The sequence below is a fragment of the Thalassophryne amazonica genome, chromosome 8 (assembly GCF_902500255.1).
Source record: "Thalassophryne amazonica chromosome 8, fThaAma1.1, whole genome shotgun sequence".
Classification (NCBI taxonomy): Eukaryota; Metazoa; Chordata; class Actinopteri; order Batrachoidiformes; family Batrachoididae; genus Thalassophryne; species Thalassophryne amazonica.
The window spans coordinates 109,293,398-109,309,230 of NC_047110.1; the positions used below are offsets into that span (position 1 = coordinate 109,293,398).

The 15,833-nt window shown below is 40.1% G+C and overlaps 1 protein-coding gene across 1 annotated transcript; it reads right to left on the reverse strand.

Annotated features, from left to right (window-relative positions):
• Positions 1–7,668: 7,668 nt before the first annotated feature.
• znf319b (zinc finger protein 319b) lies at positions 7,669–15,721 on the reverse strand. Its single transcript, XM_034177231.1, has 4 exons — positions 15,446–15,721; positions 12,484–12,662; positions 10,525–12,401; positions 7,669–10,491 (listed from the first exon to the last, which is right to left on the reverse strand). The coding sequence occupies exons 2-3, from the start codon at positions 12,486–12,488 to the stop codon at positions 10,544–10,546; spliced, it is 1,863 nt and encodes a 620-aa protein (XP_034033122.1). The 5' UTR covers positions 12,489–12,662; positions 15,446–15,721; the 3' UTR covers positions 7,669–10,491; positions 10,525–10,543.
• Positions 15,722–15,833: the final 112 nt, after the last annotated feature.

Sequence of the window (15,833 nt, forward strand, 5' to 3'; positions counted from 1 at the left end):
GCAGCCACGCGACAGCGACCTCTAGTGTTACCGAAATAAAAGTAAACAGGAGTGACCTGGTTCAGCATTCCACACGTAACCCCTTAATCAAAGTTCCTACATTCAAGGTCAAAGGTCAGATTTTATAGCAACTTAACAAATGTCATGAAAAATGCTGCTCATCCGACAGATTCTATGTGATTTTGATCAAATTTATACTTACATGTTATCTAGTGAGCCATCAAACCTTCTTTTCAACAGCCTAAACTACAACCCCTGGCAAAAATTATGGAATCACCGGCCTCGGAGGATGTTCATTCAGTTGTTTAATTTTGTAGAAAAAAAGCAGATCACAGACATGACACAAAACTAAAGTCATTTCAAATGACAACTTTCTGGCTTTAAGAAACACTATAAGAAATCAAGAAAAAAAGATTGTGGCAGTCAGTAACGGTTACTTTTTTAGACCAAGCAGAGGAAAAAATATGGAATCACTCAATTCTGAGGAAAAAATTATGGAATCACCCTGTAAATTTTCATCCCCCAAACTAACACCTGCATCAAATCAGATCTGCTCGTTGACATTGACCCCATGTGTCTTTTTACAAGGAATGTTTTCGCAGTTTTTGCTCTATGGCAAGATGCATTATCATCTTGAAACATCCCCAAACATCCTTTCAATTGTCCAAAATATCAACGTAAACTTGTGCATTTATTGATGATGTAATGACAGCCATCTCCCCAGTGCCTTTACCTGACATGCAGCCCCATATCATCAATGACTGTGGAAATTTACATGTTCTCTTCAGGCAGTCATCTTTATAAATCTCATTGGAACGGCACCAAACAAAAGTTCCAGCATCATCACCTTGCCCAATGCAGATTCAAGATTCATCACTGAATATGACTTTCATCCAGTCATCCACAGTCCACGATTGCTTTTCCTTAGCCCATTGTAACCTTGTTTTTTTTCTGTTTAGGTGTTAATGATGGCTTTCGTTTAGCTTTTCTGTATGTAAATCCCATTTCCTTTAGGCAGTTTCTTACAGTTCGGTCACAGACATTGACTCCAGTTTCCTCCCATTCATTCCTCATTTGTTTTGTTGTACATTTTTCGATTTTTGAGACATATTGTTTTAAGTTTTCTGTCTTGACGCTTTGATGTCTTCCTTGGTCTACCAGTATGTTTGCCTTTAACAACCTTCCCATGTTGTTTGTATTTGGTCCAGAGTTTAGACACAGCTGACTGTGAACAATCAACATCTTTTGCAACATTGCATGATGATTTACTCTCTTAAGAGTTTGATAATCCTCTCCTTTGTTTCAATTGACATCTCTCGTGTTGGAGCCATGATTCATGTCAGTCCATTTAGTGCAACAGCTCTCCAAGGTGTGTTCACTCCTTTTTAGATGCAGACTAACGAGCAGATCTGATATGATGCAGGTGTTAGTTTTGGGGATGAAAATTTACAGGGTGATTCCATAATTTATTCCTCAGAATTGAGTGATTCCATATTTTTTTCCTCTGCTTGGTCTAAAAAAGTAACCGTTACTGACTGCCACAATCTTTTTTTCTTGATTTCTTATAGTGTTTCTTAAAGCCAGAAAGTTGCCATTTGAAATGACTTTAGTTTTGTGTCATGTCTGTGATCTGCTTTTTTTCTACAAAATTAAACAACTGAATGAACATCCTCCGAGGCCAGTGATTCCATAATTTTTGCCAGGGGTTGTAGAAGTTGACGGAAAATTTCTGCAAGGATTGTGTTCGATAGCGCCGTCCTACTGGCCAGCGCGCAGAACAACAACCGAGTCGCTTGATTGCTAGTCGCTTTATTGTGTTATCATTTTATTATATTGTATCCATTTTATACAATGGCATTTTAATGATGAATAAATCAATCAATCAAAAACCAGAGTATATTTCATTCACACAGATCAAGTCTTGTTTTGTTTAATAAGCTCTGTGTTGGTGCAGTGATAAGAGCCAGCGTCTGCTGTCACAGTCAGTGCTGCAGTGAAGCAAGTTTTAAAAACACATTTCACTCTCCTTTACTTCAAATACTCTCCAAGTCTGTTTTTGATGCATGGCACATGTGATATACCCTTCTTAACAGCCAATCAGGTCATGATTTCCACATAAATGAAAGATTTTCCCCTTGTAATAAATTGTAACAAATAAATTTGTTTAATCAATATTAGTGTCCTAATTGTACTACTGCAATGTTGCACTAAGTGGAATTGGTGAGTCGTATATATATATATATATATATATATATATATATATATATATATATATATATATATATATATATATATATATATAAAAATCAAGACATACTGGGAGCACATTTCTGTTTTCATTCTGTCATACAACACCCCTTTCTCAAAGTAAGACCCTTCGGCTGCTCCCTTGTTTGCATTCGGGGTCACCACAGCAAATCCAAGGTGGATCTGCATGTTTAATTGGCACAGGTTTTACGCTGGCTGCCCTTCCTGACGCATCTCCACATTACATGGAGAAATGTGGCAGGGGTGGGATTTGAACCCAGAACCTTCTGCACTGAAACCAAGCGCATTAACCACTTGGCCACCACCCCTTTCTCATGATCTACATAAATACATAACACCCTGATTTTCACACAAATTTTCTCAGGTGGACCTGCATCAAAGCTGTTCTCAAGGTCATGGTTAACATCAAAAGGTCAAATTCTATGGTTGCTTTAAATTTCAGGGCAGTGCCTCACAGCAAAAAGGCCTCAGATTCATGTTGTCTTTGTGTGGCTTCCTCCCACTTCCAAAGACATGCAGCTTCAGTGAACTGGAAGCTGTAGATGTGACTGAGAGTGTTATACAACTTGGTTTACCAAATTTCACAAAGAAAGAAAACATTAAAAAAAAAGCTACGCCTGCTACAATTACTGTCCCATTTGGACAAAAGTTATGGACAATGTTCTTCATTGTCACGCCCAAGATCACAGTTGATGTCAAAAGTCAGATTCCACAGGTACTTTATACTCACAAAAATCATTCTCCTATAATTATGGACCAATCTGGACAAATTGTGCTGTGTTCAAGTGATCCTGCATCAAAGTTGTGCTCAAAATCATGCTCAAGGTCAAAGATCTGATTCAATATAATGAATTCACAAAAATTGCTTTTTCTCCTACAATTACTGTCCAATTTGGAAAAAAAAATTGCAGTGTTCCTCAGATCATTCTGCATCAAAGTTGTGTGCATGATCAAATCCGAAGTCAATAGAATGAGCCAGTATGAGTGACAGCATCAATGATGCACGGGTTGAAAACAACTGCAGTGCCCCCCACCCCCACTATGTGTCAACCAACCCCACCTTTTACTCATTTGTATTTTTGATACTAGTTTTCTATGAGTCCATAAAATAAAAACCAGATACCCAATTGGGGCCTGAAATTGGGTGTAATTGGTGGTAAAAGTAGTGTTGAAGAACATTGTGAGCAATTGGTAAAGATTTGAACAATTTTAAAACATTCATTAAGTCAGGATAAACCATGATCCAAAAAATAAAATTAAATAAAATACTGTAATTTATTTAAACTGTGGAGATTGGTTCCAATATGCATTAATCTGATCAACCTCAAAATGAAAAACACGAAAAGCAGGTTTGAGATTTTAACAGAGAAATAATAGCTTTTTGTAAAAAAAAGGGGGGGGGGGGGGAGAAAGAGGAAGTAGTGTTTTGTGCACATGCAGTGAAAAAATTTAAATTACAATTGTTATCATAGGAGATCAAACCGACAAGCAAACCACAATCAAAATCTAAGTCCTTTCATATTCCTCTGTCAAGACTGTGGATGCGACTGACATTCTAGAACTGGCCTCCACAATCATAGAAGATACTGTAAAGCCCGGCGTGTTGACTTGTGATAATCCATCGTCTCATCAGACAGACGGATGCCATGAGTATGAAGAGCAAAATACGACAACGGGGACCCCAGACTGTTGTCTGAAGTCGTAAATCAAGCAAGAATGAGAAAGAATTCCACCTACAAAGCTTCAACAATTAGTGTCCTCAGTTCCCAAACACTTATTGAGTGTTGTTAGAAGGAAAGGTGATGTAACACAGTGGTAAACATACCACTGTCCCAGTTTTTTTAAAACATGTTACAGGCATCCATTTCAAAATGAGCAAATATTTGCACAAAACAAAAAAGTTTATCAGTTTGAACATTAAATATCTTGTCAAAATCAAAAACCACACACAAAAAAAAATTATCCACAGAAATCAATAGACAAAATGCGAGAACAGGACAGCCAGTCTTATTTCTTTGCTGCACCAGTTATTTCTTCTTTTTTTATTAAATATCTTGTCTTTGTGGTGTATTCAATTGAATATAGGTTGAAGATTTGAAAATCATTGTACTCGTATTCTGTTTTTATTTACATTTTACAACGTCCCAACTTAACTGGAATTGGGGTTGTAAAACAAAATAAAAACTCAATAAATAATAAAAATTGGACCAGATTTCCTCAAACAAAAAACAAGAAAGCAAATAAGAATATATCAGAGACCCAGCCAAAACGTTTGTCCATCATTTGGGTAAAAACTGTATTTTGTGCATGTTTGCCCAAGTTTTCTGTGGGAGTGTTACAGACTCGAGTTTGGACTGGATCCTGCTGGTGAGACTTGTCTTTCTGTGAGCTCTTCCATACCAACAATCTAGGAAAAAAAACAAACAAACAAAAACCCAAACTTCTTTCAGTATTTTGTTGCAACACTCAAGAGGAAAACTCATGGATTTTTCCTCCTCAAGGACCTGGAACCTTTAGACTGGTGATACACCGAGTGTCAGTTTGTGCTTTTATTTAATGTTTTGTTCTTGATTAATTGTAACTTTTGTGGGGTTGTGATGGATGAGGTGCTCGAGACCTGCAGGTGGTCTCGAGCATCTCTCACGCGAGGTGCTACACTGAGCATGCTACCTTTAAAGTCTGTTCAGCTTTGAAGACTCTATTTGACTGCTTTGGCTCATGTTTGTGATAAAAAGTTTGACACACTGAGCGATCAACCACCTTTAAAGGCCAGTGAGTGTGTTCAGGTAAAGTAAACCGCCGCCTCAGTACACAGAGAAACTGAGAGCTAATCAAAGTCAAAGAGGACCAATGACAGAACTCATTAAGTTTATAAATGCAAAAAGGTTTTATTCGTTAGTGCCGTGTGTAACTGAATGCTAGAGTACATACATAACCTTAGCATAAATGTACACGTACTGTACGTCATCATCACAATGGAGTTTATTTTTTTTAACTACATAATTCACATAACTACAGTGAACCTGGTAAAAAGCTATGAGAGGGAAGTGTCGTGAGGAGGTGAGCAGCACCGGTTCCTAGAGACAGAACACAGGAACGAGAACACGGAAACGAAAGCATGCAGACGCCAAGAGACACCAGGTTCCGATCGGTTCCTCGCACAGAACACGCTGGGAGCAGGATGCTGCTGGAACCTTTAACAAAAATGATTTTCCACTCAGGGATTATTGCGCAGGAGAAAGAATGGAATGTTTGTGCTTATCCCTCTCTGTTCCTCAGCTGTCAGATAGTGATGACTGTACCACCCCCCCAAGGACTTGACAGCTTCTTAAATTTTACTTTCCATCTCAAATCTATCTTGGCCATCATGAATAATACACATGATAAGACCTCTTGATGACAGTGCTGCTGGGACAGATTAGTCTTTGGCATTGAAGTATAGATATTTTAAGTCTACTGTCAGCACTGTGCAGCGGCCGCGGTTCCATCCTTCAGTACCTGGCAAGCAATTTTCGCTAATCACCGCCCAGAATTCATCATAATGAAATCATTCAACAGTTTGAAGCAGGATACAATGATGGCACGTGAGTGAAATACAATAACGCACACTGAGCCCAAGGCCCTGGTCTCTCCCTCCAAGAACAGACAGTCATATCAATTTAAAGACATCAAATTATATTAATCATACAGACAAATGTGAATCCACTAAAACACACCCAGTACTAAAATCACAACTGTTGTCAAAGAAGCCTGATATTGAGGGGGAACCGGTAAAAAGATAAAGGGTAACCAGGTCATCAGAATTCAGTTATTCCACACCAATCAGCTGTAACCAGTCAATTGAGACCCCTGCAAATTGGATTACAGGTAGTCAGTCTGACATACTTTAGAAATGATTAATAACTTGCCAAATACATGGCCAATGTTTGACATGGTGGTGCTGAAAGTGCCTCAGAGCCCAATACGAAGCAATGTTTGGAAGGTCACGTCTCCTACAGTAATACATTAAATTGGCTCAACTTCGGCTTGTTTATACTTATGTTTAGACTGAATAAGGTGATGATGTTTACTCAGCAAACCATTTAGTGCAGTAACTGACAAAATGACCTGATTGTTTTGGAAAAATGAATAAAAATGCATATATTTCAAAATTTGAACTGCAGATTGATTTTGTTCAATATGGATTAATACAGAAAAAACTAAGGTGCTGGTATTTTTCTGTTTATGTTTGATGAAGTTTTAAAGCGACCGTGTCAAATTAATTTGCAGAATTGCATATTATCATGTTCACTGAGTACGAGAAAACTACATAGACGCCTTTTGTTTGCATAACTCAGTAAATTAACACAGAATATGTTGTAAGAACAGAGCGTCATAATGAGGCTCGGAGATGTTTGGCCATGTATGAGGAAAGCTGATCAATTATAAAGAATACCAGACTGACTACCTACAGTATTCTCTAAATTTTATGCAATCTGAGTCATGGGTTACAAAGATATGATTGTTTTTGTCAGCTCTTAAAATGTTACCATTCAAGTTGACAATATCAGAATCTTTATATCTCAACAATACCTTCAACTTATTATTTTTCCTCATTTTCAGAGAGACCACAGCAGCCAGCCAGCCACTGATTTGGTGTGGAATGATCAAATTATGAGGATGAAGGTGGACAGAGAAGGTCAAAAATCTCCTGTGGGGAAGACACACCCTCTCCCAACTTTAAGGTACAGGTAAGCAAATTTAAAAACCATGATTAAAAAAAAAAAAGAAAAAAAAGAAAAGAAATAAGGAGTGGGGGAGTCATTTCCAGCATCTCAGCATGCTGCAATTAACAGCTGAATAAATTAAAAAATAAAATGTAATTTTTAAAAAAGGTAGGAAGAAATGGAAGCTCTCCCAAATGTCCAAAAAGAAAAGAAAAAAAGATAATATTTAATCCAAGTAGCATTTCTATGTAAGCAGAATCTCATAGCATTTAAAGAGGAAGGCATCAGTAAGCGGCATAAACCCCGAACGCAACAATATTAAAGAATAAAATAAAATACTGAAAGTGCAGGTCCCTCCCGTGAGAACAAACTGTCTGACAGACCAGTAAAATTAGTGAGTTAAAAAAAAAAAAAAAAAAGGGGGGGGGGGGGGCGCGTTGGTTGATATACATTTGTAGAACATTCCTCTTCCATCTGAGTTCCCGTTTGACAGATTACCATTTTCATTCTCTCACTCCACCTCATGAAGGTGACTAAAAACACACACACACACACCAGGTAACCTTTTAGATTCCCTACAGTCACTAGATTATAAAATCAACTAAAAAGCATTTTTCAAAACATCTGGTAAAAACTAGCAAGAATACCAAAAACACAAAACAAACAAAAATATATAGCTTTTTTTTCTCCCTCCTCTTTCTTAAAGAAACACCTCAGTCATTTCCAACACTCACACGTCTGCACTATGTACAGTCTGAAACAGGATACTGACACATTTTCACCGTCTGACAGCGCTAACCTGTGCAGGACCGGGACGAGTATATCAGCATCTGTATTTGGCTACACATCGAAACTGAAGGGTGCTGCTGATTAATGTGGAAAAGTGCTCTTTGGCTCCGCCCACAGCTCTGGATCAGGTGAAACCACACTGACACTCACACTAATGCTCTTCATACTCCTTCACATTTTATGTTGCAGCCTTGTGCTCATCTTTTCAGTACACTCCATATTGGTGCTGTGGAGCAAAACAACAGGTGTTCCGGTGTCGCCGACCGAACGGTTCCCCCCTAAAATCGGTCCACTCTGCCTTCATTGTGCATGTGTCATTAGCTGCGGTTCACAGATTATCACGTTTCTGTCTCAAACGTGACTCCAGTCATCATCTATCTCAGCGACAGATATCTGAAGCTTTTGTACAACAATCATTTCCACCTAAATTCAGCATTATTTCATCAGAAAAGACGGAGGAAGCGATCAGAGCGCCGCAGCTACACGAGCTGTTAGCTGATGCGATCACTGCGCGTCTGTCATTTCAAGGCATCATGGAGTATCGCCTCGTTTCTGCTTAAAACTGACTTTAAAACGATTTAAGAGGTTTTACCATTATCATCTGATGGTTAATAATCCAATTAATCCATGTGATCGCTTTGGGTGAAGACTCTGTCTCGGACAAGTGGCTGAGCTCCGAAATGACAAAAGAGCGGTAGAGGCAGGGTGGACCAAATTTTATGGGAAGACATTCGGTCTGTGGCACCGGCATTTGGGCACTCAATCAATCAATCAATCAATCAATCAATCAATCAACTTTTTTTTTATATAGCGCCAAATCACAACAAACAGTTGCCCCAAGGCGCTCTATATTGTAAGGCAAGGCCATACAATAATTATGAAAAACCCCAACGGTCAAAACGACCCCCTATGAGCAAGCACTTGGCTACAGTGGGAAGGAACTCAGCGACATTTGATTCCCCCTGGATTTTTGATGCACAAAAAGTAGGTTGGTGTCCTTTTAGCTCACGCTGATGGTATTTAGCTATGAGATTACTTTATTACCCAAGTATCTCGAGTCTGCAATGACTTGGTGTCAAGTAATCATGTAGTATCATCCATAGATGGATGCACACATCTTTAAAGCAACAGGCACAAAAACAACTCATTAGTTACCAGTGGTAGAACGAATCATCAAGTATCGTGATAATCATATTTTGGAACCTGTATCGAATCAGATTATTTTTTTAGATTAGTATCGCAATACCATGAAAAGTCAAAAATGATGAGCTCTTGCGGAAGAACCATAAATTGTTGCAGAAGAACCATAAATAACATCCAGGATTACAATTTATGCTTATAATAATAATTATAAGTATTATATAACTTATAAGAATAATTTGCTTTTGTAAAGTTAAACACTTCACCACAGAATACGTTGTACTTAATTAGTGTGACCAGCGATGTAATTATGGGTTATGATATGTATCGAATCGTGATAGAAGTATTGTGATATTTATCATTTCGTGGAGTTAGCGTCATTGATCCACCTCAATTTAATTAGAGATCTTAGAGATATGACTATGGTACCCTTTTTTAAGACATCTGGTGCCATCTATTAGCTTGCTGAAAAGATGTACACATTTCTGTACTTCATTCCCCTGTAATTCTTTTGACATTAAAGGTTTGGCTTTTGCGTGAAAACAAAATGTCAACTGTGCCACTTACAAACAATTGGAAAGTTGCATACAGTGTGTAGAAACTCATAAAACGGTTGTACCTCAGTCAAATTTCAAATCAAAAGGGTCTGAATACTTGTTCATTTAATTAAAAAAAACCCTAAAATCCTGTTTGTTTTGTCATTTAGCATTAATGTGATTGATGAGGGGGGGAAGTTTTAAAACGCTTTTAGCATAAGGCTGCAACACTAAATCTAAGAAGAAAAAAAAAGTAATTAAACGTTTGATAAATGCAATGGATCATAAATGATTTCACTGATAGCACAATAAATCCTAATTTTTTCATTTCACATTTCCTAGGAAGAAAAAAAATAAATCTAATTTATGGAGCACTGGAGGTACTTTGTACATTATAAAAATAAAATAATAAAAGCCAGACAAATACAGAGCAGGTCGATCTGAGGTCAGACAAAAGAAAAGGAGCTATCAGACTTAAAAAACAAACAAACAAATGTATCAGTGATTCAGCTTTACCACAGTAACTTTAAACTGCAAATTATTTTTAGACTAATGAAGGTTGCATGAACGTGTACAAGAGTCAGACACACTTTGACGTGCTCTATTAGCCAGTCTCTAGCCGGTCCCGTTTGTTTAAACAAACAGTTTCTGCACTATAACTTTTCTGAAAAAGAGTGGAAGGGCTTTAAATGTATATATATATAAAATAAAAAACTAAAAGTTTGGCCAAATCATCATACATAACGGCAAATGTTTCCTCAGAAAACAGTCCGCCACAGTTAGAAGCTACATCTTCAAACTGAACATCGCTCCCATCAACTGTCAGCATTCTGATGCCAGAGAAATGGAGGAGGAACAGGTTTAAGCATAAAGAATGAGAAAGGCATTGAGTGGGTCTTACGGAATGATAGGTTCTGGGTTATTAATGCAAGAAGGCGCTGATGTGACACTGCTATTCGACTGAGTGCAATAAAAGTAGCCCGGACCATCCTGTAAATGTGGTAAAAGTGGGGCTGGCTAAGTGGTCTAAGAGGGATAAAGAGGACGTTCAGGAGTTTGACTGTTTGAGGTCTTCAAACACAAAGGAAGAAGTCACGAGATGAACTATATACACTGTGGCACCGCGTAGTCCCCACCGTCAGCTGTGTGCTGCACTGTGTGATCCTGTAAAGAGCCCAAGTCGCTGAAACGTTCACCACACCAGACGCACTTGAACTGACCTTCCCTGGAGTGAGTGGCCTGGTGTTTGTTCAGGTGCTCGCGCTGCTTGAAGCCCTTGTTACAGTGGGCGCACTTATAGGGCTTCTCTCCCGTGTGCACTCGCAGGTGCCGATTCAGATCCGACGAGTACTTGAAACGTTTCTCGCACTCGGGGCACCGGAGTGGCTTCTCGCGCGAGGGGTCGCAGCGGTGTTGCACAAATTCAGAGGACGACAGGAAGCGGCGGTCACACAGTGAGCATTTCAGGGGCTTCTCCTGACAGTGAGAGTTTTGGTGACGCTGTAACGTGGAGCCTTTCTTGTAACCTTTGCCACAAACGTCACATTTATACGGCTTTTCGGGTGAGCTGGCTGGTGAATCGCCGCATTTGTGTCTGAGCAGCTCTCCCGACTGGCTGAACTCTTTCTGGCAGGATGCACATTTGAAGAGGTTGTCCATCCCATGGACATGCTGGTGGTAGAGAAGGTGCGAGGGCTGCATGAAGCCTTTGTCGCACAGGTTGCATTTAAAGGGTCGGTCGGTCGGGTCTTTGTGCATGCGTCTGTGGCGTACGAGCGCATACTGCTGCCTGAAGCTCATCTGACACTCATCACAATGGAAGGGCCGCTCCTCCGAGTGCGTCCGCTCATGCTGACGAAGGTCAGATGGCCGTTTAAAGCCCTTCCCACAGGTGGCGCAGCGAAACGGGCGGGAGCCCTGCGGGTGACAGGGGTGGTGAAGAAGTTCAGAGGACTCTTTAAAGTGCAGCTCACACAGATTGCATTTGAACAAGTGTTCCCCAGAGTGGACGTACATATGGCGCACAAGATGCGAGCGATGCTTGAAGCTCTTTTCGCAGACAGCACACTTGAAAGGCCGCTCGTTGCTGTGTGTCCGCTGGTGGTGCTGTAGGTGAGATGACTGGCTGAAGGCCTTGTCACACGTGTCACACTTGAAGGGCTTCTCTCCCGTGTGCACCCTCTCGTGTCGCGTGAGCTCCGACAGGTGTTTGAAACCCTTCTGGCAGATGGAGCATTTGTACGGCCGGTCCCGCGCCGAGGGAAATGGCAGAATGGAAGAGCTGCTGCTGGCTGAAGCCCTGTCAACACTTGGCTGCTGGGCGCCGGCCCCTGAGGAGTTGGGTGTGGAGCTGCCGGGTCGGTAGGTCTTCTCGCAGATGGAACACTTCATGGGGTTGGTGCTGTTGTGAGATGTATGGTGCTGGGCTAGAGACGTGAGAAGGGAGAAGCCCATCTTACAAACCCCGCACACAAAAGGTTTCTGTTCCACCTGAACACACTGGTGCTCCAGCAAGTCTGTTGCCTGGTGGAAGATTTTCAGGCACTGGGTGCACTGGAAGGACCTGTCCTGAGTCACCATGCACTGGTGCTCATGTGGGTTTGACAAGTGTGAGATATCATGCCCACAGGCGCCGCACTTGTGTCCTCCCTCCGTTCCCACCTGTATGGAGGTCTGCTGGGCCTGTGCAGGGTGCTGTTGCTGCTGCTGGCTGTGTTGCCCTCCACCGTGCTGTTGAGACCCGCTGTGATGCTGGCTGTGCTGGACATGCTGGGTCTGCTGCTGCTGTAACGATGCGGCTTCATGCTGCAATACAATGCCGTACACTGTACATCCCAATGAATTCTCAGCTCCTGAAGGAATGGTGTGCACCACAGGAGGTGGAGCAACAGCATGCTGCTGCCAGGCCTCTGTCATGCGGGCACGGGTGTAGGGATTTAGTTTGGCAGCCGGTGTGGCCCAACTAAAGAGAGAAAAGCAGAATTGTAAATATTTTAAGAAATAAGCAAAATATTTCAATATCTGTGATTGAAAGAAAAACTCACTCCATTTCACTGAGTGGCGCTACAAAACTGGAACCGGCGCTTGGCGTAGGGGCCGTGTCTAAGGACTTGAAGACCAAATGCACGATGCTCAAAAGAGGTGTGTGGCGATCAGAGCTGCACCGCAACACAAAGGGAATTCAACAGTTGGATCCTCAATTTTCTTGGTCTTAAAGTGGAATCTATGAAAAAGAATCAATATCTGTCAGAACCAGTGTACAGCTAAAATATATTGACATTTCGTTGTTTTAAACAAGACAGACTGGCATCCTGTCCAGGGTGAACCCCGCCTCGCACTCTGTGACTGCCGGGATAGGCTCCAGCCCCCGCCACCCTTAATTGGACTAAGCGGTTGAAGATGACTGTGTGTGTATATGTTTTTAAACAAACAATATAGGATCCAAATTCAGAGTCACAGTGTTGCTATACCACTGAAGTACATACAAAACATGATATGGAACATGATACAAATCTCAACCTGATGGACACCACTGTTGACAACTGGAAGAAGACAAGTCACTCATTACAAGTGAGTTATTAACATTTAGAAGCAGTTAAATATTTGTTTACACCTGTAATGTTTGCAAAATCAACCTGTAATTTTTGTCTCTGTATGCCAGACAATTCCTTGTTGTGATTTTTGTTTATTTCATTGTTAGTATGGCCAAAGCAGATGACCACCCCACTGAGTATGGCATGTTTGAGGTTTCTTCTGATAATCAAAAACACCTGACAGTTTTTTTTTTTTTTTTTTTTTTTGCATGATGGGAAATTTTTACTTTTGTTACGGTAGAAACAAAGTGGTCCTTTAAACCACAAATGCTATAAAAGACAGTCCAAATAAAGCAACCATAAAATGAGTAGTGATGAGAACACTGATTCACTTTTACAGATCCAGCTCTATGAGATCATTCCTCTGGTTCTTTGCTTGTGTTTCCAAGTTATTTATAATCCACCGGCTTGGTTGCCAAAGTAACCACAAACAGTCTGGCTCACATTTGTTTTGTTTTTTTTTGTTTTTTTTCAAGCTATTCAGTGGGGTTTCCTACTCCAATCAGTTTAGTGGTTCTTTACAAATTTCTGACTTTGGATCAACTCATCAATTCATGACTTCCTGTACTCAGATCAGCTCATTTGTTACAACTTCCTGCTCTCAAATGAGTTCAGTGTTGTTTCTCTTTTATTTTAATAAACAGGCATCATGGATCTGTACTGCAGGGAAAGCACGGGGAGTTTTATGGTTCATTTAACGTCACGGGGGGGGAAAAAAAACATGAAAACTAGAGGGACATTCAGTACACTACATACATTCACCGAAGTACAACAAGCCCTTCAACCATATTTCAGCGTTTCTAAAACTATAAATTAAAATGTAATTCTGCACTTTATTCATTCTGTACAGAGGTGCCCAAAACTGTATGTTTACAGCCATCAAAATTCTACTCTTCTGAAAAAAACTGTGGAAATAGCCAAGGCTCCAGGACTGAGTCTTGTGGGACATCACTGCTGACATTTGCCCAGTCTGAATATTCATCTTTTAACTATTTACCCTTTCTTTAAACATCAAATTCTGATTCGTTATCTTCAGTCTACCAACAGTGTTGACTATGAAACATGGGTCTGAAGCTAATTCTAAAATAGTTTACAGTATGTGTGGTTTACTGATTCTGCTCTGCATGTTAGACAATTCCTTGTTGTGGTTTTATGTCATTGTTAGCACAGTCAAAGCAGATGGCCACCCCACTGAGTATGGTCTGCATGTATCATCTACTAAGGAGCCAGAAAGGTATATCATGCAGGTTTGATGTTTCTGCATGTTTGCTATTTTTATGCCTGATGGCAGCTATGCATATGTAATGTAGTGATAACATGCAATTCTATTTGTACATAGCGCTTCTGATTGGTACTTTTGTTTTCTATCCATGTGTATGGATGAAATTCCGATCCAAAATGTTATTTTCTATAGCTATGATTCTTGTGATATATTTATTTTCTTTCTACTTGAAGTAGAAAAAAAATGCTTAATGACTAGGATTCAAACCCAGGGCCTGGAGCTCAGATGGCTCATGCCCGACCACTGACACCACAGTAGCTCACACTCGGCAATGGGTCATATCTTGAAGTTGTAATACGTACCACTTTTGATTAATGGCTATGTGATAGGGTGAGTACATAGCTCTCCACAGAGTACTACTGGGCTCTCTGGATAAACCCTAAAACAAATCCTATGGGATTATTGTTAGCCACTTCTTTTATGCTTTATGTACTTGTTTGGAACAGTGTTTTTGATGTAATATTATTTGTACTGTACTGACCTCTGGTGGGTGTGAATTACAAAGTTTACAACCATTCACTGTTACCCTTTGCAGCCTTCCAATTTCCATGTCCAATTTAAAATCGCCAACCAAACCAAAACATTAGGAATCACGCGCCTTCAGGCTGTAAATGTCACATTTGGCACACACAAGCATGCATGCACACACACACACACACACACACATATATATATATATATATATATATATATATATATATATATATATATGTGTGTGTGTGTGTGTGTGTGTGTGTATGCATGCAGGTAATAAAGCGGTTATATTGATCATAAGAGCGATTTGTGCAAAGACTGAACTTAATGCAAGCCGTAAAGAGGATGATGAACGTCAGCTCTTTTCAGCATCACGTTTGAACAAATGCCTTATTTTAGTTGTTCTCACATTCGTTACGGAATCCTATTTCTTTCCACACATAATTCTTTAAATTAATGCTTTTTTTTTTAACATAAACACGAGCAGAAGACAGAGTCGGTGCAGCAAAGGAGCCACTTTAGCTTAGCCTAGCTTAGCTACATAGAAACCAAACGAAGCTAATATTAGCATGCCACTGACTGCCTTCTACCAACCGCAGTAATGACTTGTTAGTTAGTGACCAGGGTGTAGTTGTAATAAGGGCCGTTTTTACATACCCAGAATCCATGAAAGTGGACAGAAAATCCCAATAAAACGTTAAAGATGACTGTAGCTGTGAGAGCTAGCTTTCTTCATCGTGCTCCTTGTTCGAGCGCTGGAATTTTTTCTCTTTTTTAATATCTGCGAGTCATTAAGAGGGAACATGTTTCTTGCTCTTTTCCAGACTGCTCGCTAAACGTTATTTTGTCATTTATTTTCGTTTGGCTATGACTTAATTCTGTTGCTTAGCACAAAGAAAAAAATGGTTAAAAAAACAGCTAGCAGCTAGCTGGTGAACAGCGCACACAGGAACATGAATAACCCATCAGGTAGCGCGCGTGCGCGTGCACATACAAGAGAAGGGGAAAAAAACGCGTTTTATTGAGTTTAATCCGAATTTATTCA